This window comes from Heloderma suspectum, chromosome 6, assembly GCF_057233095.1.
Source record: "Heloderma suspectum isolate Gila_16-S chromosome 6, 16-S_ref, whole genome shotgun sequence".
NCBI lineage: Eukaryota > Metazoa > Chordata > Lepidosauria > Squamata > Helodermatidae > Heloderma > Heloderma suspectum.
This window is the reverse complement of record NC_139463.1, coordinates 38,940,399-38,967,623: the sequence shown is the minus strand read 5'-3', so window position 1 is coordinate 38,967,623 and position 27,225 is coordinate 38,940,399. Positions and strand designations below refer to the sequence as shown.

Sequence of the window (27,225 nt, the reverse complement as noted above, 5' to 3'; positions counted from 1 at the left end):
GCGACCACTTTGGATGGTTTTAAAAGGGAATTTGACAAATTCCTGGAAGGGAAGGCTATCAGTGGCTACTAGTCCTGAGGGCTGTATGCTACGTTCAGTATCAGAGGTATTATGCCTATATTAGTGCTGTGCCAAAAATTTCTCCCACATTTTTTTGACCATTCTCATTCAATTTGATAGAAAATAAATTGCTTTCGAAAAGAAATTCAAAGGAGGAGAAATTTTGGAGAAATTGTCATGGGTTGGGTTTGAGGTTCCTTGCCTACCTTACTTGTGAGGTAGCTGAGGAGTGTGCATGAGTGTCCTGTCTGTCACCGTACAGTAATCTCTGTGGCAGCCTGTAGCCTCCTTGGCTTCCCACACTTCAGTTAAAGCCATCATGAGGTAATTCCTCCCATGGGGATTTTTCAGTTCAGGAATGGCAGGTGGCCTGGGAGGCTGCAGAGCAATGGAACGATGTGTAATAGAGAGAACACACACAGCACCCTCAGCCACCTTGCAGTGATTAGGTAAGTGCAAAAATACCACCAAAAGAAATTCAAAACTTTGCCTCAGAAAAGTGGAATCCTCAACACAGCTGATGCTTTTGCCCCCTACAGAAGCAGTACAATAAACCAAAAACCCTTAGGAAAAAAGAAAGAACCTGTACTACAACCCCTGCCAATAGTGAGCCCTACATGTGAGAAATGGTTCGAGAATTTCTTCTCCACCAGGAGAAATTTGGTGAAATTGTCCCTCACAATTTCTTTGGCCACAAATAGGCTGGAGATTTTTGAGAGGCCATTTGTGCACAGCTCTAGCCTATATCCACCAGTTCCTGGGGAACATGGGTGGGAGGGTGCTGTTGCACTCGTGTCCTGCTTGTGGGGTTCCTGTGGGCAGCTGATTGGCCACTGTGTGAACAGAATGCTGGAGTAGATGGACCTTGGTCTGATCCAACATGGCTCTTACGTTCTCATGCTGGTATATTTGGTGTTCTGGCCCCACGCCTTTTCCCTTTGGCTCCTCCACTTTTCCTTTTTGTCCTGCCCACCACTGGAATGCTGCCCCCGAAAACTTCTCAGAAATTGAATTTGACCCTCTGGCTAAAAGAGGTTCTCCAGCTCTGTCGTAGATGATGGAGCAAACTTATTTCCTGTTGCTGCAGAGTGTAGGACTAGAACCAGTGGTTTGGAATTATGAGAAAAAGGGTATCAATTAAACATTAAGAAGAACTTCCTGACAGTACATGCTGTCCAACTGTGGAACAGACTGGCTCGGAAGGTGGTGGGCTCTCCTTCCTTAGAGGTTTTTAAGCAGAGGTTGGATGGCCACCCATCGGGAATGCTGTAGCAGTGGATTTCCTGCATTGGCAGGGGGTTGGATTGAATTACCTTTGAGCTCATGAGAAGCTAAAGATGAGCTGTGCTGGATCAGACCCAAGCAAAAGCCTATCTAGGACAGCTTTCAGTTCCCACAGCAAACTAGCTGCTTCTGGGAAGCCCACAAGCAGGATATGATCACAAGAGCACCCTCCCGCTTCCCCAGCAACTCGTTTGGAAAGGCATATTGCCTCTGCTACTGGTCTGGAGCTAATATATAGCCATGGTGATTAATAGCATTCTCTTCCGTGGACCCTGCCAACTCTGTTAGTGCCAGCTCCAGCTTTTGGAGGGCCCTTGGGCAAGACACCCTCATTGGACCCCCTTCCTCAATGAGTCAACCTTCTCACCGCCATTGTCACCAGCCACTGTTGCGCCTCCTCCTCTCCCTTTTTCTCATCATTGCTATCTTTTACTTGCTTGACAGGCAGTGAGCAAGTAGGAAGTGGCATCTCCTGCTCCTCTTTTTCACCACTGCAGTTGTCTGGGCCAGAGCGAGAGGCAGGTGAGCAAGCAGACTGCAATGGTGAATAAGAGGAGCAGGTCCTGCGCTCTTGTTAGTGGGCCCCTGCTGGGGTGTGGGCCTTCAGCAGGTGCCCAACCATGCCTACCCTTGGCGCTGGCCCTGGACTCTATGATTCTATTAAGAACAAAACCATCTATTCTCCATTACTGTACATGCAAAGCAGGGATGTGCAACCTTTGAGGCTGTGAGGGCTGCATGTCATGTTGGGCTGGGGGCCGTGTGCACTGCACACTCCCCCACACAGGTGCCCCTGTGCATGTGGACCTGTCCCAGAGGACCTGACACAGATGACTCTTCTCTTGCTGCTAGCAGCAGCAGGGAAAGAGTGATCTGGAGGAGGGGGCGGAGAGCCTCATCTCCCCCAGCAATCCTGAAACAGGTTGCACTTCCCTTGCTGGAAAGAGCTATTGTATCATGGTAGCAATGGTACCATTGGTGGGAAATTGATGGGAGAGTTCAGGGCACCTGGGTGGGGGCTCAGTTAGAGCCTGGGGGGGGGGGGCAGGCGGCAGGTTTTGCACCCGTGATGAGAAGTATCTTAAGTTTCCAACTGAAGGATTATTCCTAATGGAAGTAAATGAGTAGAGTCAAATGACTGAGGTGGGGGAAGGAAAATGTGTTGTTCAGTCATTCAGTTGTGTCCGGCTCTTCCGACTCTTCGTGACCCCATGGACCATAGCACGCCAGGCCTTCCTGTCCTCCACTCTCTCCCAGAGCATGCTCAAGTTTATATCCATTGCATCGGTGATGCTATCTAGCCATCTCATCCTCTGCCATCCCCTTCAATCTTTCCCAGCATCAGGGTCTTTTCCAGTGACTTTTCTCTTTGCAGTAGGTGGCCAAAATATTGGAGCTTCAGCTTCATTATCTGTCCTTCCAATGAGCAGTCAGGGTTGATTTCCTTTAGGATGGACTGATTTGACCTCCTTGCAGTCCAGGGGACTCGTAAGAGTCTTCTCCAGCACCACAGTTCGAAGGCATCGATTCTTCGGCGCTGAAAAATTCATGTCTGTGACTGCAGCGAAGGCAGCTAGCATGAAAGGTGAGGTAAATCCCCCATGCTCTTCTCCTGTGATTTGAGCACTGAACACCACCCAGTTCGCACTCCCATGTTCTGCTCGCTTTCCATGCTGGCTCCGTGAGACTGTCATTACCAAATGTGAACTTGCATCACGCCTGCCATTAAATGAAAGACTCCGAGGGCTCTTCATTCCTCTAACTGCTCCTCCCTCTTGCTCCTTGTGCTAAGTTGTCGTCGTCGTTTTCCAGCGAGCCCTCCCGGCTCTGCTCAAAGCACCTTGCTTCGAGTCCCTGAGACTTCGAGGAAAGAGGCGCATGGAGATAAGGAAGCGTTCTCACCTGAGCGCAAGTCTCGGCAAACCAGCAGCAGCGGGGAGCTCAAATGCCGAAGGGGCATCCTGCAGAGGCAGCAGAGGAGACAGCCCAGGTCTCGAATTCATTTCCATAGCAAGCCCCATCCCACCCTGGCCGGCGCAAAAGCGGGACTAGGACTTTGCAGCAAGCCATAGAAAAGCGAATGAGCTTCCGAAAAAGAGCAAGAAGGGAAGGCAGGCAGGCTCGTGTTAAGGATCCTCTCTGCAAAAAAGTGTAGTAGGTAAGAACTGGCTGGCTCTTTGAGTGGCAGTCTGGGAAGCAAAGGGGGTGGCGGGGGGGTGTGCGTGTGGAGGAAATGTCAGCCTGTCGGTAGGAATCTGGGGAAGGAATGAAAGGTTCAGCATTGCTTCTTTTCGCTGGAGATCTAGCAGAGATCCTGGGGCTTTGGGAGCGAAGGGCGGTTGCCTCTGAGATGCAAGTGAAGACGTGGGGGAGCAGAGAGACGGTGGCTTGTGGGTGGATGGGGATGTAGCCAAAGGGGAGCACGGTGGGTCCCTCAGGACCACAGAGAGACATGGATGGGCTTTACCTGCGAGAAGGAGGAGGAGGTGGGGCATCCGTCATGGCTAACGACACCCTCGTTCGGGAAGGCCGAGCGGAGGAGGGCGAGTCGGAGCTGTCCGTGCGAGTGGTCATGGCTGCCTTGCTGCTGCTCCTCATCCTCTCCACCCTGCTGGGCAACACCCTTGTGTGCATGGCGGTGGTCAAGTTCAGGCACCTGCGCTCAAAGGTCACCAACTTCTTTGTCATCTCCCTGGCGGTGTCAGACCTCTTTGTGGCTGTGCTGGTGATGCCCTGGAAGGCGGTCACTGAAGTGGCAGGCTTCTGGCCCTTCGGCGGCTTCTGTGACATCTGGGTGGCCTTCGACATCATGTGTTCCACGGCTTCAATCCTCAACCTGTGCATCATCAGCATGGACCGCTACTGGGCCATCTCCAGCCCCTTCCGCTACGAGCGGAAGATGACACAGCGGGTGGCTTTTGTCATGATTGGGGTGGCCTGGATGCTCTCCGTCTTGATCTCATTCATACCCGTCCAGCTGAGATGGCACAAGGCGGACGGGCTCCTTCCTGCCCATGGGGCAAACTCCAATGTCACCTGGATTCCAGAGGAAAACTGTGACTCCAGCCTCAACAGGACCTATGCTATTTCCTCCTCCCTCATCAGCTTCTACATTCCCGTTGCCATCATGATCGTGACATACACCAGGATCTTCCGCATTGCTCAGCGACAGATACGAAGGATCTCCTCTCTTGAGAGGGCTGTGGAACACGCCCAGAGCTGCCAAAGTAATGAGTGCCCCCATGAGGTCTCCTTGAAGAACTCCTTCAGGAAAGAAACCAAGGTCCTCAAGACCCTTTCTATCATCATGGGGGTCTTTGTCTTCTGCTGGCTTCCTTTCTTTGTGCTCAACTGCATTGTACCCTTCTGTGACCACAACGTGCATGAGCTTGGGGAACTGCCCTGCGTCAGTGACACCATTTTCGATGTCTTTGTCTGGTTTGGCTGGGCAAATTCCTCCCTCAACCCCATCATCTACGCCTTCAATGCCGACTTCCGGAGGGCCTTTGCGACCATCCTAAGCTGCGGCCGCTTCTGCCCCAACAACGCCGTGGAGACGGTGAACTTCAGCAATGAGTTGGTGTCCTACCATCATGACACCACCTGCCAGAAAGACATGGGGACCTTGAGTTACCCGCATCTTCTCCCCCATGCCCCCTCCCTCCAAGGAGAGGAGGACAACAACCTCACGTTCGACAAAGTCTCCCACACCTCTCATGATAACGCCACAGGTGTTTTGTCGGCCCTTGTGCATATGGAGTATGAGACTGATATCTCACTTGAGAAGATCGCTCCTTTGGCCACTTGCGTACTGGACTGAAAAAGGACAATGGGTGGCCGTGCAGAGGGGAAGGGGGAGCAGAGAGGGGGCATCTCCTCTGCACTGAGTCGATATTCTGTGGAGTGCATGGAAAGGAGAAGGATGGGCAGAAAGGGAACTTTTTGAAAAAAATAATTGACCCTTTGACTGGAAAAGAGTTTGTATGTGTCGTATTAATAAGTATGCTGATGATAAGCTGAGTCAGAGAGAGAGAGATAGAAGTGCCCTTCAGATGTTTTGCTCTTCAACTCCCATCAGCTCTAGTCAACATGGCAAATGGTCAGGAGTTCTGGGAGTTATAGTCCAAAACATCAGGAGGGCACAAGTTGAGGAAGGCTGGGCCACAGAATATTTCCAGTGTGCAGGGTTGAATGCAGCACCAGCTGCTAGTAAAATGAGTGTCAGTGTCACTTGCAGGACTTAATGTGATATCCAAAGGCAAAGAAGTTACACTCCTGTGATGTCAAGGTCGACTTGGGAAGCCAGTTACAGGCATGGGGAGTGGGGGAAGCTGCAGAGCCCAGGCCCCCTTAGCAGGATCTGAAGCCCCCTTCTTGAATTGACCCGTTAATATACATTTTTAGAAGAAATTCCTGTCCCTTGCTCTTGTATCTTACAGAGCTGGCAGGGAAAACACACTAGCAGTGTTCTTTCGAATTGCTCTGGAAGAAATAAACCTGCTCTCAAATTCCTGTATTCTGATCAATCAGTGCAAAGGCACTGGGATGATTGGCCAGCACTTGGCACTCCGACAATTTATTGATTGTCCGATCATTTCAGTAGCCATTCGAATGTATTAGACCACTTGTTTTTAAGTTTTCCTTGCTTCTCATTGACTTACGATACCCCAACTACAAAACTTTTAGCTACAAGCCTCTCAAGCAGGGAGCAAAGAAAGAATGCGGGAGCATGACTGCTCTTTAAGTTGTTCAAGTGGGACCTGCAACAAACTGTTGCAGTATATCCTTACCTTCTAACAGGAATGCTCTTGATCAGGGTTCTTCAAGCTGCCCAAGCCACCACCATTTTCCATTTTTCTTTTCCAATGGATGCTTGAGATTCCATGGCTATTGAGCATGTCTTGGGTTTCTGGGTTCTTGTTTTTTAACCTCCTTAGGTCTTAAAAAAAATATTTTTATACTTCTGAAAATCTTGCCCCTCCTCACCAAGTATGCTGATACCTCCCTCTTACTTCTCATTGGCTCCGTCAGCACTCACCACCTAAGTTTGCTATTAGAGGGAACAATCTTGTGCAATGGAGAAAGGCTGTAGCTCAGTGAGATACCACCTGCTTTGCATGCAGAAGGTCCCAGATTCAGTCCCCGGCATTTCCAGGTAGGGATGGGAAAGAGCTGTCAAGGGCTCCTTGGAGGCCTCTCTCAGTCTAATCCAGTAGCCAAGTCCAGACACAGACAAAGGGATTCTTTTCAAAGCTTTATTCCTCTTTTACAACTTAACAACTCTACTGTTAGCAACTAGATATGAGCAGCAGAGTACCTATGCCCTAAGTTGGAACAGTTGGTCCCCGTTTGAAAGGGAATTACTGGCAGACCCTGAACTTAAGGGCTAGGGAGAGTCCCTCCCCTTTTCCCTTGGATCCTCTGGGCGCAACCGTTGTTTGCGCGCCAACCGGGCACTACGCCTCCTTTCCGTGCCCTCCATTTGGCGCCGCTCTCTGTGTCGGTGTCGCGCATCCAGCAAGTCACTCTGTCACTCCCGGGACTGCTATCTATGCCAGGAATGCCGGTGGGAGGAATCTCTGCCAGCTGTTGGCCCTGGGAAAGATGAGCGCACTCCTCTCCCAGGAGCAACCCTTCTTCCTCAGAATCAGAACTACTCTGGGATTCTATGGGCTCAGTGTCCACCCTGACAAGAGCCCTGTCTGAAACTCTGGAGAGCCTCCACCAGTCAGTGTAGACAATACTGAGCCAGATAGATCAGTGGTCGGTGCTGAGTATGTCAGCTTCCTATGTTCCTAGGAGAGGGGAAGCTCAAGTCATTTATCACGCTGCAGCCTTTTGCCCTGCGCATTCAGAACTGACAGTCCAATGAGCCAGAGGATGGAAGACCCCCAGCAAGAACTGTGCATTTTAAAGGGCTGGCATTTTAACTTGGATATTGGGATCTGTTTCTTCTTGCTGCAACTTCGCCAAGCACTTAAGACAATCAGCCTCAACAGGGTGTTAACACAGTGCACACCAGAGAGAGGGACATGCTACAGCAAAGGAAAGTAATAACGGTAGTTTTTTTGTATGTATCTTCGCTACACATTTGTTGATTAAACAGAGTTTGCATGTGAGTCAGGACACACAGACACAGAATCCATGTTTCAACTTAGGACTGGTGGCAACGTTACATGTGTGCTGCTTCACACGTGGTGGTTCTTCTGCATGAATATTTGCTTCAGTATAGAAGAAAGTATACACCATCAGGTGCTGAGCTCACACTTCCCGTTCTTGATGTTTTTTCTTAGATGGCAACGATATCCGTGCTGAAAAACCATCCCGGCGTGAAGCAAATCGGGTTACTAGCTCCTCTCCTGCCTCAACCCGATGCTCTTCTGGGGGAAGTTTAAACCAATTATTATTCCTCTCTCTCTCTCTCTCTCTCTCGCACACGCACACATGCACACACATGCACACACACATTCACTGCAGTGAGCACCTTTAGAGTTCAAGGGTACACTTATGGATCATATCGCCTACCCCAGTGCTGTAGTCTAAACCAGGACAGCTTTGTTACCAGCAGCCAAATGGTTAATTATAGAAATCCTAATAGAGATTTCCCAAGTTCCAGCTATTGGTATGGTGCTATTGCACCTTAATTCCATAAAAGAGAGAGGAAACAGAAGGAAAGAAATGAGCTTTTGTTGTAGTAGGGGAACAAAAGGCAAGACTCTGCACAGATTCATAGCGGTTAGATAACTGAATTGGGGAGCCTGTGTGTTTTCTTTGTGTGCACATAGGATATAGAGAGGGAGTTTGGAATTTAAGAATTCATACCTACTCTTTCTCAAATACAGAGAGAGAGAGAGAGAGAGAGAGAGAGAGAGCATGCGCTTGGTGTAAAGTAACATTTAACATCACAGCAACTGATGAGGGTGGAAGACGAAACATTTAGTTGTAAATATATTTTGAAATTATTCTGCTGGTCTATCTTTCATACACAAATGCATGCACACATGCATGCGTGTGCACGCACGCGCACACACACATACATGCGCACACACACACACACATATGTGAAAGGTTCGGTATGCATTCTTAAATTCCAAACATTTCCTTCATTGTTAAATTGTAGATGTAATTTCCTCAACTTTTTAAAGAAAATACATAGGTACCACGTGCCAATTCAGAAGGGTTAATGTGCGTGTGCACGCATGGGCATATCAGAAATGCAGTTCACTGGGGTAAAACTGGGATTTATAGATTGAATTGTGCTAGGAACCAAAGCATGACAATGATATGAACCCCAAATGTTATTTTGTTGTGCTTGGTTACTTTATGCAAGTGCCTACTATTGAACAGTTGCATAGAGCTTCTGGCACTCCATTTCTAGGTGAATATAGAGCTTTCACCATTGGTCCATCCAGTCCAGTATTGCCTGCTATGATTGGCAGCAGTTTGCCCAAGTCTTTACCCCTCACCTGCTATCTGATCTTCTTTTCTTTTTCAACTGGAGATGCCAGGGATTGAACCTGGGACTTCCTGCTTTATTTGTTTGTTTAATTGGCACCCCACCTTTCTACCAAAAAATGGCACGCAAGGTGGCTTATAGAAACAATTAAAATTGATCAAAACAATACATTAAAATACAATAAAAACATAACAATTACAGAAAAAATGTTATTAAAAACAGTACCAAACCACCAGACCCACTTACAAAGGCTAAAGGCCTTCTTAAATAAAGCGGTCTTTGCCTGCTACCAGCAGAAGGACAACAGAGAAGGAGCACACCTAGCCTCCTTTGGGAGGGAGTTCCATAGCATGGGAGTGGCCTCTGAAAAAGCCCTCTCTCAAGTCACCACCAAATGCACCACTGAAGGTGGCAGTGTCGGAAGAAGGGCCTCTCCAGAAGGCAGGCTTGTATATGCAAAGTATGTGCTCGACCACTGAGCTATGATTTTGTGCAGTCTTCCCTAACCCGGTGGCCTCCGGATGTGTTGGGCTGCAGTTCCCATCATGCTGGTTGGGAGTGATGGGAGTTGCAGTCCAACACAGCTAGAGGCCACCAGGTTGGGGAAGGCTGTTCTAGTGTATTTCTGACACTAAAACACCTGCACAGGAGTGTTCCTAATCCAAGGTTTACGCCAAGCTGAAGAGGTTTTGGATGAAGAGTCCATGGAGAGAAAGGAAAATAGGAGAGCTAACATTTTTCTAAAGCAATGGGACACCTTTAATCATACTTTATACAGTGGAAATGTAGGTAACAGTGGAAGTATAAGCCACAGTTTACAGCTAAAGATCCCTGACCACAACAAGCCCCTTGCAACTCCTAGAAAGGAGATTCCACAATGTTCACAGACAGCTTCTTGCAACATTGGATGGATGCTATACTTAGGAGATCGTTCTGAAGTTTTAACATTGTCATTTTATGTATAATCCACCTTTTCATATAGATCTTGCTCAAAGCAGTTTATCTATTTTTAAATGGCAGAGTAGCAACAGTAAGACCAATCGGACCAAGGGAAATACAGATAAGACAAAGGGCCTTTTCGGATAGAACCATCCTGCTTTCTGGGAATTAGCATTGGGGGCCCCCTCACTCTTCCCCTCCCCAAGTTGCTCACTTGCTTTGGTGCTGTGATCCTGGTGAAATTCAAGCCACTATTCCTCATTACAACTGAAATGGGCTAGACTGGTTTAATGTTGGCTTACTAACCAGGAACAGTCCTGGCGCTCCTCCCCAGCTTAATAAACTGTGTAGTTTATGAAGCAGGAATGTTGCATCTGAATTAGTTACCATAAATCTACTGTTTTGCAAACAAAACAAAAAAAATCCTTTTTTTTTTTTCTAGTCTGCGAAACAACTGCTTTCTATCTTCATTTGGGCTTATTAAAGATTTGAAAATAGTCCTATTTCCTATCCCATAGTCTTGTAAGAACTTTTCTCCAGAAACATTCCTTTCCAACAATAAACATGCCCTCATTTGTTGCACTGTCTCCAGATACCTTTTTCCCTGAGGTAGTTTACTTTTTATTTATCATAGGCATACTCACTGGAGGCTGGTGGCACCTTGGATAGCTCTTTTAGAGTTCTGACTGGTTCGGACTGAAACCCTGAGCGGATCCACCGCCCCACTGACATTGGAGCCACCAGCCTCCAACTGGGCATATTTCTCCCTTGCTCCAAGGAACTCGGGGTGGCTTATGTGGGCATTTCATCTAATCCTTACAATAACCCTGAGAGGTAGGTTAGGCTGAAAGTTTAGCCCAAGCTCATCCACTGAACATTATGGCCCAGTGTGGATTGGAACCCAGGTCTCCCGTGGGCCAAGTCCAACATTAGCCACTACATCACATATTTGGCTTCTGAATTTTCTCAGCACACAGACAATGGTATTTTGTTGCTTTGAAAAGCCAAATTGTCCTGCAACGAGCACATCCTAGGTGATTACATTTCTTTTTTCCTTGTCTGGTATACGTTCCCTTAAGTATACATGGTCCAGAATGCATGTTTGCAGGTATGCATTACAGATTTTCATGGATATGCAACATACGTATATGTTTAAGTCTGGTAACATGAAGCAGACTCCAGAAAGAACTGTAGGGAGATGCCGGGGCCATATACCAAAACTGACCATACATGTAATTCAGTATTGCCTATGCCAGGGGTGGGCAATTTGTGGTCCTCTTTTTTTTCTTTTCTTTTTTTTGCCTACAGCTTCCATGATCCCTCACCATTGGCTATGCTGGCTATGGCTGATGGAAGCTGCAGTCCAGCAACATCTGAAGGGCACATGTTTGCCATCCCTGCTCTAAGATTTAAGCTAGGAGTCTTTCCTAGACCTACTTAGAGATGCTGGGGATTGAACCTGGGACCTTTTGCGTGCAAAGCAGGTGCTCTGCCACTGAGCTTTGGCCTTTTCCCAAAGACAAGGCCTCCAGCTAAAGTTTTCAAGATGGTTTGGTCCCAGTCCATTGCCTTGGAAATAATTAATCCGTGAGAAGGATTGTTCTATGTTTTAACAAGTCATATGAGCAGTGGTAACACTTGAAGTACGGGTGCGCATGAAGACTGTCCTCATAGCCACGGCCCAAAGGAGAATCGAAAAATACAGGCGGCTGTGTTGATCTACATCAGGGGTGAGCAACTTGTGGCCCTTCAGATGTTTTGACCTACAAATCCCACCTGCCCTAGCCAGCATAGTCAATGGTGAGGAATGATTCCCTGCACCCCCCTTGCACCAAAGCTGTTCCATTTCAATAACAATGGCTTTTAAAGTTGCTTTTCCTACCTGTAACTTTGAATTAGTATCGTCTTTGCATATTCTTATCCTGTCTGAAGGCTGTTGAGTGGCAGATGAAGAGGGAGAAGACTGGCGGGGAGGGGAGGACATCTGCCATAATGTCACTGTAAAATGTGACATGGTTGACTTAAAAAACCCCTTTAAATACATATACTTTGAAAGACATATGCTCAAATGCTGATGTGCATTATGTGCCGCTCTCACAATCTGTTCTGCCATTGTGGGACATCTCCGGTTCCTCAGCATTGCAAATGTGTGTTTTTTCAGTTCCTCCTTCCGGAAAATTTTAACATAAAGAGAAAAATCAGAAGGTGATAATTACCAAGTAACTGTAATGACTAAATGCACCCCAATTACAGTCAAGTCTGCTCAGTTGGTGTGGGTGTTGGGGGGTGGGGGAGGAAGCATTTTGCTGGCGCTCTGTGGGGACTGGCCTGATCTCTCTGCTGCAGCACTGACAGATCTGATCCATTTAATCACCTCTTAAGAAAGCGAGTCTGCTGTTTTGATTCCCTCCCCTCATCTCTGGAACTCTTATGCACATATTCGTTGCTTATATGGTACAATCACAGAGTTGGAGGGGACCATGTAGGCCAGAGGTGGGCAACTTGTGGCCTTCCAGATGTTTGGGGCTACAACTCCCATCAACCCTAGCCAGCACAGCCTATGATGAGGGGTTATGGGAGATGTAGGCCAAAACATCTGGAGGACCACAAATTGCCCATCCCTGGAGTAGGCCATGTAGTCCAGCCTTTCCCTGACTTAGTACCTTCCAGATATTTTAGACTGCAACTTCATTCATTCCTGCACTTTGGTCATGCTGGCTGGGGCTGATGGGAGTTGTGGTCCAACCCATCTGGAGGTCAGCAGGTTGTGGAAAGCTGGTCTAGTCCAACAACTGCTCAATGCAGGAAATGCAGACAGTGGTGCAGCTAAGTAATTTTAGACCTTAGACTTCATGGTCTTACAGGCAGGGATGGCCTGCCCATATAGGCAAACTAGGTGGGCACCAAGTTAAGTGGGGTGCCAAATTCGAGGGGGGGGGAATACAGATTAAAAACAAATAGAAATAAAAATTTTGTGTCTCTGTTTTATCTGATCTCAGAAACATTGGTCGGACAGATGGACAGATGGAAAAAATGAATAATTATGACGCTGTTTAAATAAATACACTTTAAAACCATTTTAAACAGGAAATAGGGGCAAAATGTTTCTCAGTTTACCAAAATCATAGAATCAATCATAGAATAGTAGGGTTGGAAGGGGCCTACAAGGCCATCAAGTCCAACCCCGTGCTCAATGCAGGAATCCAAGTCAGAGCATCCCTGACAGATGGCTGTCCAGCCTCGTCTTGAAATCCTCAGTTGAGAACTGCCCTTGGGGTCTGGAGGCGGGGGCACCGACTGGATGGTTCACCTACAGTGCTAGTTGCTGGCAGCTAGTCTAGGTCCGCCCCTGCTTGTAATGGGTATAACTTCAGTTGTGAAGCACACAGCATTTCTCTTCTCAACCCTTCAATGCCATTCCACGCTTTACAACTGCTTCTACATTCCTGATATGTTACAGCACCAAACAAACAAACAAAACCAGATAGATAGATAGATAGATAGATAGATAGATAGATAGATATATGGAGAGGGAGAGAGAGAGAGAGAGAGAGAAGAAATACTCTGAGCATGTGCACTTTCACATTTTTAAAGTCACTTAAATCATAGAATCATCATGATTAAAGGAATAAAATGGAGTTTGCTCCGGCTGCCCTGATCTAAAAACATTTACTTAGCAATAAGCACCTAGCAGTTAGAAAGCAAGAAATTGCAAGTCGATAAATAGGCGCTGCCTCGGCGGGAAAGGCAACAGCGTTCCATGCACCTCGGTGTTCAGTCACGCTGGCCACATGACCACGGAAGCGTCTTCGGACAGCGCTGGCTCTTCGGCTTAGAAACGGGGATGAGCACCGCACCCTAGAGTCGGACACGACTGGTTGGGGGCACCTTTTTTAAGCACCTTTTTGCCATAGAAAAGGATAATATATTTTTAAAAGTAAAATTAATAAAATGAGCATCTGTAACTATGTACATGCCCAGCTGCCTGCCCTTTGACTAGAAAATGTTCTTTTTTTAATAAGAAAGAAGGCAGCATGCTGTGGCAAGCCCTGTTGAGCTCCAGCATGCCCATGCCACCCCAGGTGATGGTGCTGGGCCTATGCGCTCCAGCCCCCATCACCTTGCATTCTCTGGATCATCATTTGCCCCACTCCCGGCTGCAGGGCCCTGGACTTGGCAAATGCTCTTTTGGGCTGCATTAACAGAAGCATAGCTTACAAATCCCGGGAAGTACTAGTTCCCCTCTACTCAGCACTGGTTAGGCCTCATCTGGAGTACTGTGTCCAGTTCTGGGCACCGCACTTTAAGAAGGATGCAGACAAGCTGGAGAGGGTTCAGAGGAGGGCAACGAAGATGATCAGGGACTGGAAACAAAGCCCTATGAGAAGAGACTGAAAGAAATGGGCATGTTTAGCCTTGAGAAGAGAAGACTGGGGGGAGATAGGATAGCTCTCTTCAAGTCCTTGAAAGGTTGTCACAGAGAGGAAGGCCAGGATCTCTTCTCCATCATCCCAGCGTGCAGGACACGGAATAATGGGCTCAAGTTACAGGAAGCCAGATTCCGGCTGAACATCAGGAGAAACTTCCTGTTAGAGCAATACGACAATGGAACCCATTACCTAGGGAGGTGGTGGGCTCTCCCGCACTGGAGGCATTCAAGATGAGGCTGGACAGCCATCTGTCAGGTTCTCTGATTCGGATTCCTGCACTGAGCAGGAGGTTGGACTTGAGGTCTTATAGGCCCCTTCCAACCCTACTGTTCTATGATTCTATGACTTCAGCCCAGAGGTCTACCTGTAGCTGCACCACTAAATCCAGAGCATCCCCAAAAGATGGCTGTCCAGCTGCTGCTTGAAGACCTCCAGCGAGAGAGAGCCCCCCTCCCATAACTGCACTTCCTGTTAAGACATTTCTCCTGATGTTCGACAGAAATCTACCCTCCTTACACCCATTAGAACTATTCCTGCATAGTGGGGCAGGAGAGAAGTCATCTTTGTCAGGTATTTGGCGTAGAGAATTCAAGTATTTGGAAGCAGGGCCGGCGTCAAGGGTAGGCATGGTTGGGCATCTGCTGAGGGCCCACCCCCAGGCAGCCCCCCACCCCCAGAGTTGCTTCTCCTGTCCACCCTTGCAACCTAGTTGCTCACCTGTCTCTTGCTCTGGCCCAGAGAAGAGTGATGGTAAAAAGGAGGAGCTGTAGATGCCACTGCCTACTTGCTCATTGGATCTCTGTCTGTCAAGCAAACAATGGGGGAAATGAAGAGGAAGAGGATGGGGAGCAATAGCAGCAAGTGAGAAAGGTGATGAAAACATAGAATCACTGAGGGAGGGGGGCCCATGGTGGGTGTCTTGCCCAAGGAGCCGGCACTGTTTGGAAGAGTGCTGTGCAGTGATCACAGAGTTCTGGTGCTTCACATTTCCTAGTCTGTTGCTGGGAAAACCGAATCAAAGGAGGGTCTTCCAGGCTGGAGGTCTTCACACTCTTAATTCCTACTTAAGACCATGGGACCGTGTGTCTTGTCCTTCATGTTACAAGTGCTCAGGGCAGGCTCCAGGATTGTGGGGACTCTCCCCTGCCCCCCCCCCCGAGGGGCCCCAAACCTGGAAGAGGTGGGACATGCAAATTGAGAATTCTCTTGAGTTGCATCTGATCTTCTTGGGTATTTTGCAAAGTGGAAATGGCAGCACCATTAAGATAGTGGGCCTTCTGCCAGGGGCACTGGCAAATGCCCAGTTTTGCCACCCTCTGAAACCAGCCCTGCAAGCAGTATCATGTGTGTCCTCCTCTTTCCCTCAGTCTCCTCCAGACTAAACATATGTAACAGACATTTAAAAATGGTGCAAGTGCAAACTTGGATCCCCGTTTCTGAGAAGGCTCCTCCAGCCCTATCAGTTTGCACTGTCTGGATGGTTATTTGCCCATCCCTCCACCCTGGCTGCAGTGCCCTGGACACCAGTGGGAGAGGGCTATTGTGCTCATGTCCGGCAGGTAGGATTCCCACCAGCACTCGGTTCACCACTCTGGAAAACAGGATGCTGGACTAGGGATGGATAAATTCTGTCAGCTTTGCCGCTTTAAATCTCAAGTTCTTTCTCTCCCAAATATGGAGAACTTGGCAAATGTTGGCAAATTCTGATCAGAAACAAACAAAATTCTCACCCATCTGCACCAGCCAAATTCAGTAGGTATAACTATTCCCACCATTCCCAAGTTGTACCTGCCTGCCATGTAGCTATTAAAGATGAGGAGCCTGTCAGAAAAAAGAGGTGGTGACTGTCACGTTCCTTCGTAGTCCTCCTTCGCAATCAACACTCTCCAAGATACCAGGCTTCAAGCTCACTAGTTTTATTAGTTAATGACCAGGTTAATTACAAATGCAAATTCTAGGAAACTCTCAGGCTACAAAGGAAACAGCTACTCCACACAATTAGGAATACCAACAGAGGAACCAAAGTGGAAATTAGACGTTGCTAGCAGTTTGAACAAGAACTTCCTGGCCAGACTAGCTTAGGGGGAATGCCCCTCCCTTACAGTGGCTCCCTCCTACTTAGGCTTTCACGCATATCCAACTCGGAGGAGCGTCTGAGTTCTGCCTCTAATTTTTCCTGCTTTGCTCTGCAACAGACTGTAGCATCCCACAAGTCACGCCGTCTCCTTCTCGTCCTGGAGAAGGGGACGGCAGAGGATGAGATGGCTAGATAGCGTCACCAATGCAATGAATATGGACTTGAGCTTGCTCCGGGAGAGAGCGCAGGACAGGAAGGCCTGGCGTGCTATGGTCCATGGGGTCACGAAGAGTCGGACACGACTGAACGACTGAACAACAAGTCACGCCCCTCACTCTCCTCCTCCCCTGAGACCTGGGTTCTCATGGAGGAGGAAAGGGGCCACTCTCCAGGCCAAGCCATCTGTGAGCCAAGGTCTTGGGAATAAGGCCTTGCCATATCTGAGCTCACTAGGGAGGGAGCCTCCCCATGTTCTAGCTGTTCCCATTCTGAATCTGAGCCGCTAGCTATCTCCACATGCTCAGATTCATTCCTGACAGCGACCATAATTAAGCACTAAGATGGCTGAATACCCAGGGATTCACAACCAGATTTTTAAGAATGAAGTTCTCAAAGCCCTGGGACGGGATGGATGAATTTGTCAGTTTCGCTTTCTCCCACATTCAAACATTTAAATCTCAAGTTATTTTTGTCCAGAATATGGAGAACTTTGCACATTCTTATCAAAAACCAAACTGGAATTCTCACCTGTTCCTATGCTGGACTAGATGGACCTTTAGTCTTATCCAGCAGGACTCTTCTTACGTAAGTGGCAGGGGATGGATAAAGAACTGGGAGCATGTGACAGGTTTTTTTTTTACAAGAGCTTCACCGAGTGGCCACTTAGGACTCACCCCAAAAGAGGAAATGCATCTCCAAAAAAGAGGACATCGATTTGCCTAAAATATGCATGTGCTGATGCATATGTATAGATGTTAATTTAGAAATAGTGATTATAATGTAAATAGAAATGTAGTTCATCCCACCATAATGTGGAAGACCTGTGCTGCTAAACAGGTGCTAACTGTTGATAGGCAACTGTTCTTATGGGTCTTTATCTTTGAACTGGACAGCCTTTCAAATTGTGGTCATCTTCTAACAGAGGATGGTCCTCTGGCTGCCCTTCAAAGAGAGGATTTCCAGAGGGGGACCTGTGTGAGTCTGTTGCAGCAAAGCAACAAAGCATCTTTTGCCACCTTAAAGACAAACATGTATTCTGGCATATGCTTTCACGGACCCTGCCTGCTTCATCAGATGCACGGAGCGTTCGCCTCAACGTGTCAGATTTATCTACACACGCATGCCAGCGTGGGTGGGAAATATAAACTGTGCTGTCTGAGAGAAATGCACTGCAAAAAGTTACAGACACTGACGACTACCTTCATGATTGCCGTTCGCAAATCTTTGTTGGGTGATAACACAGTGCAATCGTGAGCCCATCAGAGCCAGTGTGGTGTTGTGGTGAGAGTGTTGGACTGGGAGCCAGGAGGTCCGGGTTCTAGACCCCACTCAGCCATGGAAGCTCACTGGGTGACTTTGGGCCCATCACAGACTCTCAGCCCAATCTACCTCACAGGGTTGTTGTTGTGAGGATAAAATGGAGAGGAGGAGGAGGATAATGTAAGCCACCTTGGGTTCCTTGCAAGAGGAAAAATGGTGGGATATAAATGCAATAAATAAATCAGAGGCAGTTCTATATTGGGGGCAAGTGAGGCAGTGACCCCCCACCTGTCCCCCACCTACATGTGGCAGAGAGATCTCTCACCACTAGGTACACGTGCAGCTGCCAAGTGCCACACATGATCTTCTTCTGTCCTCCTCTGGCACTCTTAATAGAAGATTGAACATCTGCCCTGGCCTCTTCCCTACCAGCCCCAGTGGGCACCAGCTGCCACTGCAAAAGACCCTTACCTGTACCCCTGGAGAGCCTTGGTCAATCAGTAGAGACAATACTGAGCTAAATGGCCCAAAGTTCTGACCAGTGGAGACTGGTGGCTCCTATGTCAGTGGGGCAGTGAATCCAGCTATCCAAGGTGAGGAACCCTATAGGTTCCTCACCTCGGATAGCACCTTTAGAGTTCTGATCGAAGCCCAGAGTGGATTCACCATCCCACTGACATAGGAGCCACCAGCCTCCACTGGAGCCAGCTAACAGCATGTAGTGTGATTTAAAACAACAACAAACACCTTTGTCCTTATTCAAGCCAAAGGAAATAGAGTTGAATCTCTGGATGAACTGTACTTAGGGATTTTCCTGTTGATATCTATCTTTGAAATTCCTTGGTTCAAGAATGGTCACCTGAAGGTCATTGATGAAGTGTCCTGGAAGGCTGAAATGTTCCGCCACTGGTTTCTGTCCTCTGTAAAAGAGGACACCTGACCACCCTGTCTGAATGCAAAGAGACCCCTTCACCATGGTGATGCCAAGGTCCTCCATAGGCATTGCTCAAGAGGATGAAGCTATTAGCTGTTAAGTGGAATCCGGCAGGTGTCTTGGAGGGAATAAACTGTTAAAGATTTTATTTAAATGGAAATTAGGAGCCTTTCTTGAGGAGGAAGAAGGCACCTATCAGCTGCAAAAGCAGCCTGAACAACTGCAAAGAGGCTTGATGGGGAATCTGCAGAGTGGCTGCATGGATGTCTGGTATACAGCAAAGATAAGACCTGGGTGAACCACAGCCCTGAACTTCTGGTATCAAACTGAAACCCATTTTGGGGGGTCACAAGACCATCATGGAAATAGTGGTGTGTGTGTGTGTGTGTGTGTGTGTTTAACTATACTACCTCTCCCTGCACATCTCTTTGGTGCAAGCCCTCTTTGCACCATATAATATATGATTATATCTTATATAAACCTAAGATGGGTTTTATCCCTCTCCTCTGTACTCCATTACCACACAAGTCCTATTCAGGTGCTTGTAAATGTTTATTCAGGCTTGTGTGTGTATATAAATATGCCAATTTGACTTCATGCATTTGATGAACTGGGCAGGGCCATGAAAGCTTATTCCAGAATGCGTGTTTGTCGTTAAGGTGCCACAAGAAACTTGTTGGTTTTGCTCCAACAGACTGTGGCTACCCATGTGGAAATCATCTATTTGAAGGGCAGCCAGAGGACCATCCTTTATTTGAAGATGTCAAATAAAGACTTCATACAAGTTTATGGTGCGACCACAGTTGGAATACTGTGTACAGTTCTGGTCACAACACCTAAAAACAGAAATCGTAGAGCTAGAAAAAGTGGAGAAAAGGGCAAGTAAAGTGATCAAGGGGCTGGAGCATCTCCACTATGAGGGAAGGTTACAACAGATGGGATAGTTTTGCTTGGAAAAAGGAGGGTAAGGAGAGACATGAGAGGGAGTGTACAAAATTATGCATGGGGTGGAGAATGTGGATAGGGAGACATTTCTCTCTCTCAAAATACTAGAACCTGGGGTCATCCCATGAAGCTGATTGGTGGGAGATTCAGGACAGATAAAAGGAAGTACCTCTTCACACAGCGCATAGTTAAAACTATGGAATTCGCTACCACAGGATGTAGTGATGGCCACCAATTTGGATGGCTTTAAAAGGGGGTTGGACAAATTCCTGGAGAAGGCTATCAATAGTTACCAGTCCTGATGGCTATGTGCTGCTTCCAGTACATAGGCAGTGAGCCTATGTACACCAGTTGCTGGGGAACATGGGCGGGAGGGTTCTGTTGCGCTTGTGTCCAGCTTGTGGGTTCCTGGTTGACAGCTGGTTGGCCACTGTGTGAGAGGAATGCTGGACTGGATGGACCCTTGGTCTGATCCAGCAGGGCTCTCCTTTTTTTCTTATGTCCACAATTAACACCGGGGGGGGGGGGGAGCCAGCCAGCTGCACCCCCACCTTGTGCATTTCCCTTGCCCTTACATGTGGAGGGCGACATTCTGAAGAGGAGAGTCTCCTCCGTGGGGGCCCTCCATGCGATCTGGAATGCTGATTTTCCATAGCCTGAATTGGTTGAAATTGTGGGAGACAAAGCACATTTTTAAAGTTCACCGAAACTGTTCTCCAAAAGGCATAGTCACTGATGTTTTGCCTCATGTCCATTTTATTTAAATTCAAAAGCTGAACCAGTGGAGGGAGGGGTGCTGAAGATGTTCCTTGCCTGGGGCGCTATTTGGCCCTGTCTGTGTGCGGTTGTCTGAATTAATAGGGCTGCTGGTTGCTTCTGGAGTATCTACCCGTTGTGTTTTTAGCTCGGACTCCTAGTGGGCTTTGTGGAGCGCTCAGTAAATAAGTTCCAAGCTGACATTTCCGATGACATCCCCAGTTACCAGGAGATCGAGAGGAGTGCCTAAAATTGCTGATACTGGAGACACTGAACCAGATACTATTAGAGACCCAAAGGTTGGCCTGTGATTCATCCCTGTTGACCGGAGGTGATTTGTAAAGGTGATTCAAGAGGGACCCTTCTCACTCTGATATGGAGGAAATTGTGGGGCCCAGAGGCTGGGAAAGAGGGAAGGAACTTTGGACATCCCTGCTCAGGATAAAAATAAAGTTGAGACTCAGAGCTAGGATTCTCAGAAATGCATTGGGAATCCAGCATGCAAACTGAGTCACTGGATGCAAATGTGTATTCATTCATTTCATTTGTTATTTAAGGCGGCATACAAGATAAAAGAAACAGTACAAAACAATACAATGCAATAAAAACAGCCATTACAGATAAGGCCAGCAGCCCCCAAATTCAGAAAAGGTTAGTGAGAGCATTTGTTACAGGACCAGCTCTACTATTACCCAGGCTGATGCACCTGCATCAGGCAGGAGAGCGGGAAGAGTTGCAAATTGGGACACCCTCCCCACCACCTCCACCATGAGGGCCCACTGCTGCCTCTCCACCTCCTCCAGCAGGTGCTTGGGAGAGCCTCACCAGCCACCCTCCCATAGTGGCATTTGCCACAGCAAGAAAGCGACTGGCAGGGCTCTCTAGAGCAACCTGCTGGGTGTGCTGCTGGCTGCCCCTTCTTCTTACCTTGGGAGAGGTCGGCCAAAGGGCTGGATGCGTCTGATCTCGTAAGCTAAGCAGGGTCAGCCCTGGTTAGTACTTGGATGGGAGACTTCCTGGGAATCAGGCTTCCTGCACTGAGCAGGGGGTTGGACTCGATGGTCTTCTGGGCCCCTTCCAACCCTATGATTCTATGAGATCTATGAGAGGTTGGCCGACCTCTTGCAGAAGTTTCAACAACCTCTCATGGGAGTTCTGCAGCTGGGGCACAGGGTGGGAGGGGCCAGGCAGGCAGGGGCCAGGCCAGCTGTCTGAGTGAGCAAACAACCAGCTGGCCAAGGGAGTAGGTGGGCGGGCAGGTGAGCGGGCAAGTGGTGCTGCCGCCTCGCTTGAGGAGGCAAAAAACATTGGGCTGGGCCTAATTTGTTAAGAAAACAAACATTAGGACAATTTATTAAGAGAAGGCCACTGAGGACAAAGGCCATTTGTTCCCATTTTGCAGACACGCAATCTGGGATTGCTCTAATGACAGAATTATAGATCCCAACCCTGTACAAGAGCTGGTTTTGCATAGTGGCTAAATAGATTGAAGGAAGCCCTGGTTCAAATTTCATCCCTGCCATGAACTCAGAAGGGGTCTTAGGCAAACCTCTCTCCCTCTCTCTCAGCCTCAGTCCCTGCCCACCCCCACCCATCTGCCATTTGTGGCTAATAGTACTGACTTACCTTACAGGGTTGCTGTAAGGATTACAGTTAGATAATACATGTGAAGTGTTTTGAACACTTGAAAGCACTCTACCAGCCTTCCCCAACTGGGCGCCCTCCAGAGGTGTTGAACTACAGCTCCCAACACCCACAGCATACTGGCTGGGGATGATGGGAGTTGTAGTATAACACATCAGGAGGGCACCAGGTTGGGGAAGGCTGCTGTAAACAAATGTTAAGTATTATTATTATTACAAGAGCTTGCATTTCTGCGGATAGGATGTTATATTCCTGAATCTTAAATGGGTCCTGATAAAGGTTCCATAGTTCCTCAGCACCCCCATCTGGAAATGCTCATCTAGGTTACTGAAGCACAGTTTCCACGATCCCCACTTCAGAACACGGGTCCAGATGGTACCATGGGCAATGATACTGAAAGCTGTTAATAGTTCCAAGAGAATTAGCAGGGTTGCCCCCTGCACCCTCCCGTCCTTTTCCAAGCACCGGGGTTGTGTGAAACCCCATCTGGAAAATGGATTGAAAAGGATCCAGGTAATCAGTGTCATCCAAGAGTGTTTGGAGTTGCCTGGCTACAGTCTACTCAAGCAACTTGCCCCAGAAGGGTATATTTGCAACCAGTTAGTAGTTTGAACAATCTTCTGGTTATAAGGAAGCCCCCACCTCCCCCCCCCAGAGTGACCACAACTGCCTCCTTTATGGTGGCCGGGGCCACTCCTTTGTACAAGGAGGCATTTATCACTTCCTGGACCCAGCTGGTCAACCATCAACCCTCCCCTGCTATATGTTATCAGATGAGCAAGGTTCAAATAAGCAAGTGGAAGGAAGGCCACACAGTAGAAAGGGTGGTGTTGACATAACTGTGCTATGAGCAATTTTAGCCTCAAAATACTTAGCAAGTTTGTTTATTTATTTTATATATTTATAACTGTGAAGGTTTGAGGCCTATAGAGGAAAAGGGAGAACAAGGTCAGGCTTAGAGGCCTGGAGTTTTCTGTTGGGATGGGGTAACCCTGAGAGGAGTAGTTTCATTTCTCCAGTTAAGTGTCAGTTTCAATTCTCCACTTAAGTTTCATTTCTTCAAGTCTGAAGCAGTACTTTCAGTTTTGAGGGAGAAGGGTATATAAAGAGAGACAGTAAGAGCAGAGATAGCCAGAGCCTGAAGTGAGACCAGAGTCTGAAGAGCAAGCAGAAGAAGCAGCCTAGAAAAGTCTAAGAACAGCTAGTGTAAAGGAACTTGCATTTTGCAACTTTTATTTTCTTTTAATGCATTTTGTATCACTCAGCTCTAATGTGTAAATACCTTTAGTTGTGATATGCTAGCTTTAAATTTACCAGTAAACTGTTGTGGTTAAACCCTGTGTCTAGAGTCAATCACCCCACATCTACAGCCTAAACCCCATGTTACTGGGAAGGGGAAGGTAAAAGAAGGAAGGTGGGACTCTTAAGGAGGCAAGAGGTCCTTAAGGAGTTGTTCAAGGGGTCCAAGTCATAAGGGGAACCTTGACAATAACATTTCTATTCTGCCCAATATCCAAAACTCAAATAAGTCCCAATGGGCCTCTGAGGAGTCTTGCTCAACCTCCATGGAGGAGGCCTTTTAACGCAGGGGTGGGCAACTTGTGGCCCTCCTGTTGTTGTTGTTGGACTGATGTTGGATTGGCTCTGCTGGCTGGGACTGATGGGAGTTGCAGTTCAACATCTGGAGGGCCATGCATTCTCCACTCCTGCTCTAAAACAGCCTTCCTCAACCTGGTACCCCCCAGATGTCTGGGACTTACAACTCCCATCAGCCCCAGTCAGCATGGCCAAAAGTCAAGGATGATGGGAGTTGCAGTCCAAAATGCCTGAAGGCTCACCAGGTTGAGGAAGGGTTCTCTAAAGGGAGCTCTTACTTGCACTTGGATGCACTTGCTTCAAGGTTTTCAACACCTGTGTTCTCTAGCTCTTGTCCCACCTGCTCCCCAGTCAATCAAGGAACCGGGCAGGTGCTTCCGCTCCAGGTTTTCCTTGCCACTCTCACCACACTGCCCGTTTGCTTGCTTTCTCCCTCTGGACCCAATCCTCACCACTGCCCAGAAGGAGAGGGCAAGACACAGGAAGCCACTGCTCCTGCTCCTTCTTTCTCTTGTCATTGCTTGGTTCAGCCCTGCCAAAGCCTTGGAGAGAGCAGGTAAATAGGCAGCCACAGTGAACAGGGGCAGGGACAGAGGGCTCCGGGTGGTCAGCATTAGGCCTCCTGCTGGAATGTGGGCCTCAGCAGATGCCCAACCACGCTGACCCTAGATGCTGGCCCTGCAAGCAGGCTTATCCAGTGGGAGAAGGTGCAGAGGGACAATTGTGTCAACTAGCTAAGTCAGGGGTGGACAACGCTGGGGATCTAGGGGCACTTTTCACACACACCCCAGCTCCCTCCTCCATGGACTGCATTCTTGCCAGCAAAAAAACACAGTGGTTTGTTGCCAAATTTCAGTGGCTAACTGCTATGGAGCATTCAAAAGGACATATTTATCTTGAAAACAGTGGCACAGTGGGGGCTGAACAAGAGGACAGGGAGGCCACATACTTATGTACTTATGCATTTACTTCAATTCTATACCATCCAATAGCTGAAGCTCTCTGGGCAGTTTACAAAAATACGGCCTGTGCGTTGCCGTATCCTACAGCGTGATTATAGCAGCAAAAGAACCACCAATCGTATTAGCAGGAAACTCCCCTGAGGGCTCTTGGGAATCCATCTGAGCCCATCAGCCCCCACAGGCTGACCTGTCCAGTTGGTTGGTCCTCCACCCCTGCGGAAGGCAGGCAGGCAGAGAGACTCAACCTTGCTCTCATCTTCTCAGAGCGGCAATGTGCAACACACCCAATGGATCGTCCCTGGTCTTTTTGTGCATGTGCCTATTTTTTCATTTTTAGCACATAAAAACTTGACATCAATCTGGAGGGCAAGTTTATTCCAGAAAGGGACATTCTTATGCATGTGGAGGAATGTTGGATGAAGAAAACCGATGAATCTTGCTTACTCCCAGAGAACTTTTCAGAGTGAAAGATTGTGACCTGGTTCGCACGTCAGAGCAGCAATTCCTGGGTGGTTTAACTGAGGAATTGTGGAGATGAACGGCACACATGAGCTGTGCGCTCATTGTTTCCACTTTTAATAAACAATCCAGGAACGCCCTGTTTCTGGGTTGTTTTATAATGGGAGAACCTGGAAACCTTGTGTTGTTTATGGGTTAAACAACCCAAAATTAACCCAACAATTGCCCATGGTTTGCTGTTGGGTCAACTCTGGTTTTTAAGCTCATGAACAACTGAGAGTTTCCGTGTTTACACATAATGAAACAACACAGGAATGGGGTGTTCCTGGGTTGTTAATTAAAAGTGGAGATGACGAGCGTTCGCTCATGCATGCTATTCATCTCTGCAATTGATGGGTTAAACAATCCAGGAATTGCTGCTGTGATGTGTGAACTGGCTCACTGGTAATAAAGAGGTAAACGGAATGCAACTGGGGGCTCATGCACCTGATTGCCCAAGAAAAAACACCTTAAATAGCACCTCAGGAAGGATGAGGGGCTTGGGGGGGATGAGCAGGGGAGGGAAGGCAAGGGATGAAGAAGACCCATTCTCTTGAGATGGGGGAAGGGAGGAGAGAGGGGCAGTTCAGGCACGGGGATTCGGAGGGCTTGCTGGAAACAGCCAGATCTAAGTCATTATCTCTCCCAGGTTCTTTTCCAAATTGGAGTCATTAGAGGTTATTCTCATCAGAAGCAGTGCTGAGCGAGGGCACAGGCGAGGAAATGGCTGCATTACCCAAGGAAAGTGGCTGTCTCAGTGCCTGGCTGAAGGCTGGAACTTGCTGAGAGTTTTGGCCACTTGAAGTCAGGCTCTTGTGCAATCACAGGCCTGTTTTTCTCAATCTGTATGGTAATTCCCAGCAATCAGAATCAGTTCATGGGAGGGAAATGACCGGGGAGATATTAACCCTCTGTGGGCAAGACGTTTCCCTGAGGCGGACCATGGGAGAAGAGGAGCCATGGTGGCTGTAGGGTAGTGAAGGGAAAGTGCAACTAGACCTCAGTTCTGTTTTGAGATCCTCGGATGGGTGCAGAGGAGGCAGGGGACAACAGAGTGGCCAAGTGTCCTCTTTTACAGTGCCCTTTATTTGAAGGGCTGTCCAGTCCGAAGCCTGTTTAAAGGGGCAAAGGGCTGGATGTGCCTGATCTCCTCTGATCTCATCAGCTAAGCAGGGTCAGCCCTGGTTAGTACTTGGATGGGAGAGCACCTGGGAATCAGGCTTTCTGCACTGAGCAGGGGGTTGGACTCGATGGTCTTCTAGGCCCTTTCAACCCTATGATTCTATGAACCATCAGAAGGGAGAGCCAGAGGCCTTGAAATTAGCACTAGACAGCAGACTGGAGAGGTGGGCGGGCAGGCAGGCAGTCTTCCAAACTATGGTGAGATGTGCTCTATTTCTATTTAAATCATTTTTTATTTCTAAATTTCCATCTCAACATATAAAAGTTTTAACTCTTTTAACCTGCTGTTTTAGTGTTTTACTGTGTTGTTCACCGCTCCAAAATCCTCTGATGTGGAGCGGTATATAAATATTGTAAATAAATAAATAAATAAATTAGAACGTGCAAATATTATGCAAATCACCACCCTCTTTTGTCCTCTTTTTTCCTGTTGCATTTCCTCTTTCTTGGTGATTTATAAGTGGCCACGCAAGGGGAGGAAAGAAGAAAGGCCATACAAAGGTGTGTAAACATAAGAGAGAGTTTTGTGGCACCGTAAAGACTAACACATTTATTGTGGCATAAGTTTTCATGGACTAGGGTCCACTTCATCAAATGCAGGGAATATCATGGTGAATATTATGCATCTGATAACTATAGTCCATGAAAGCTTCTGCCAGAATATCTTTCAGATACCACAAGATTCCTTGTTGTTTTTGCTGCAACAGACTAACGTGTCTACTCCTCTAGAAATTGTTAGGTAGGACTGTATGTGATGGCCACCACTTTGGATGGCTTTAAAAGGGGATTGGACAAATTCATGGAGGATAAAGCTATCAATGGCTACTAGTCCTGAAGGCTATATGCTACCTCCAATATCAGAGACAGTGTGCCTATGAACAACCGTTGCTGCCGAGCATGGGCGGGAGGGTGCTGTTGCACTCGTGTTCTGCTTGTGGGCAGCTGCTTGGCCACTATGTGAACAGCATGTTGGACTAGATGGA

The 27,225-nt window shown here is 47.8% G+C and overlaps 2 protein-coding genes across 2 annotated transcripts in view; both read left to right on the top strand.

Annotated features, from left to right (window-relative positions):
* CHMP7 (charged multivesicular body protein 7) overlaps positions 1–27,225 on the top strand; it is a 93,931-nt gene that overhangs the window by 65,825 nt on the left and 881 nt on the right. The gene's annotated exons all lie outside the window — the stretch shown is intronic.
* LOC146340659 (D(1) dopamine receptor-like) lies at positions 3,696–5,240 on the top strand. The gene has a single exon (XM_084803985.1). The coding sequence runs from the start codon at positions 3,797–3,799 to the stop codon at positions 5,162–5,164; it is 1,368 nt and encodes a 455-aa protein (XP_084660111.1). The 5' UTR covers positions 3,696–3,796; the 3' UTR covers positions 5,165–5,240.

What these genes read in the sequence shown, in the direction of transcription:
- LOC146340659 (XM_084803985.1), top strand. Translation starts at nt 3,797, where the DNA reads ATGGATGGGCTTTACCTGCGAGAAGGAGGAGGAGGTGGGGCATCCGTC.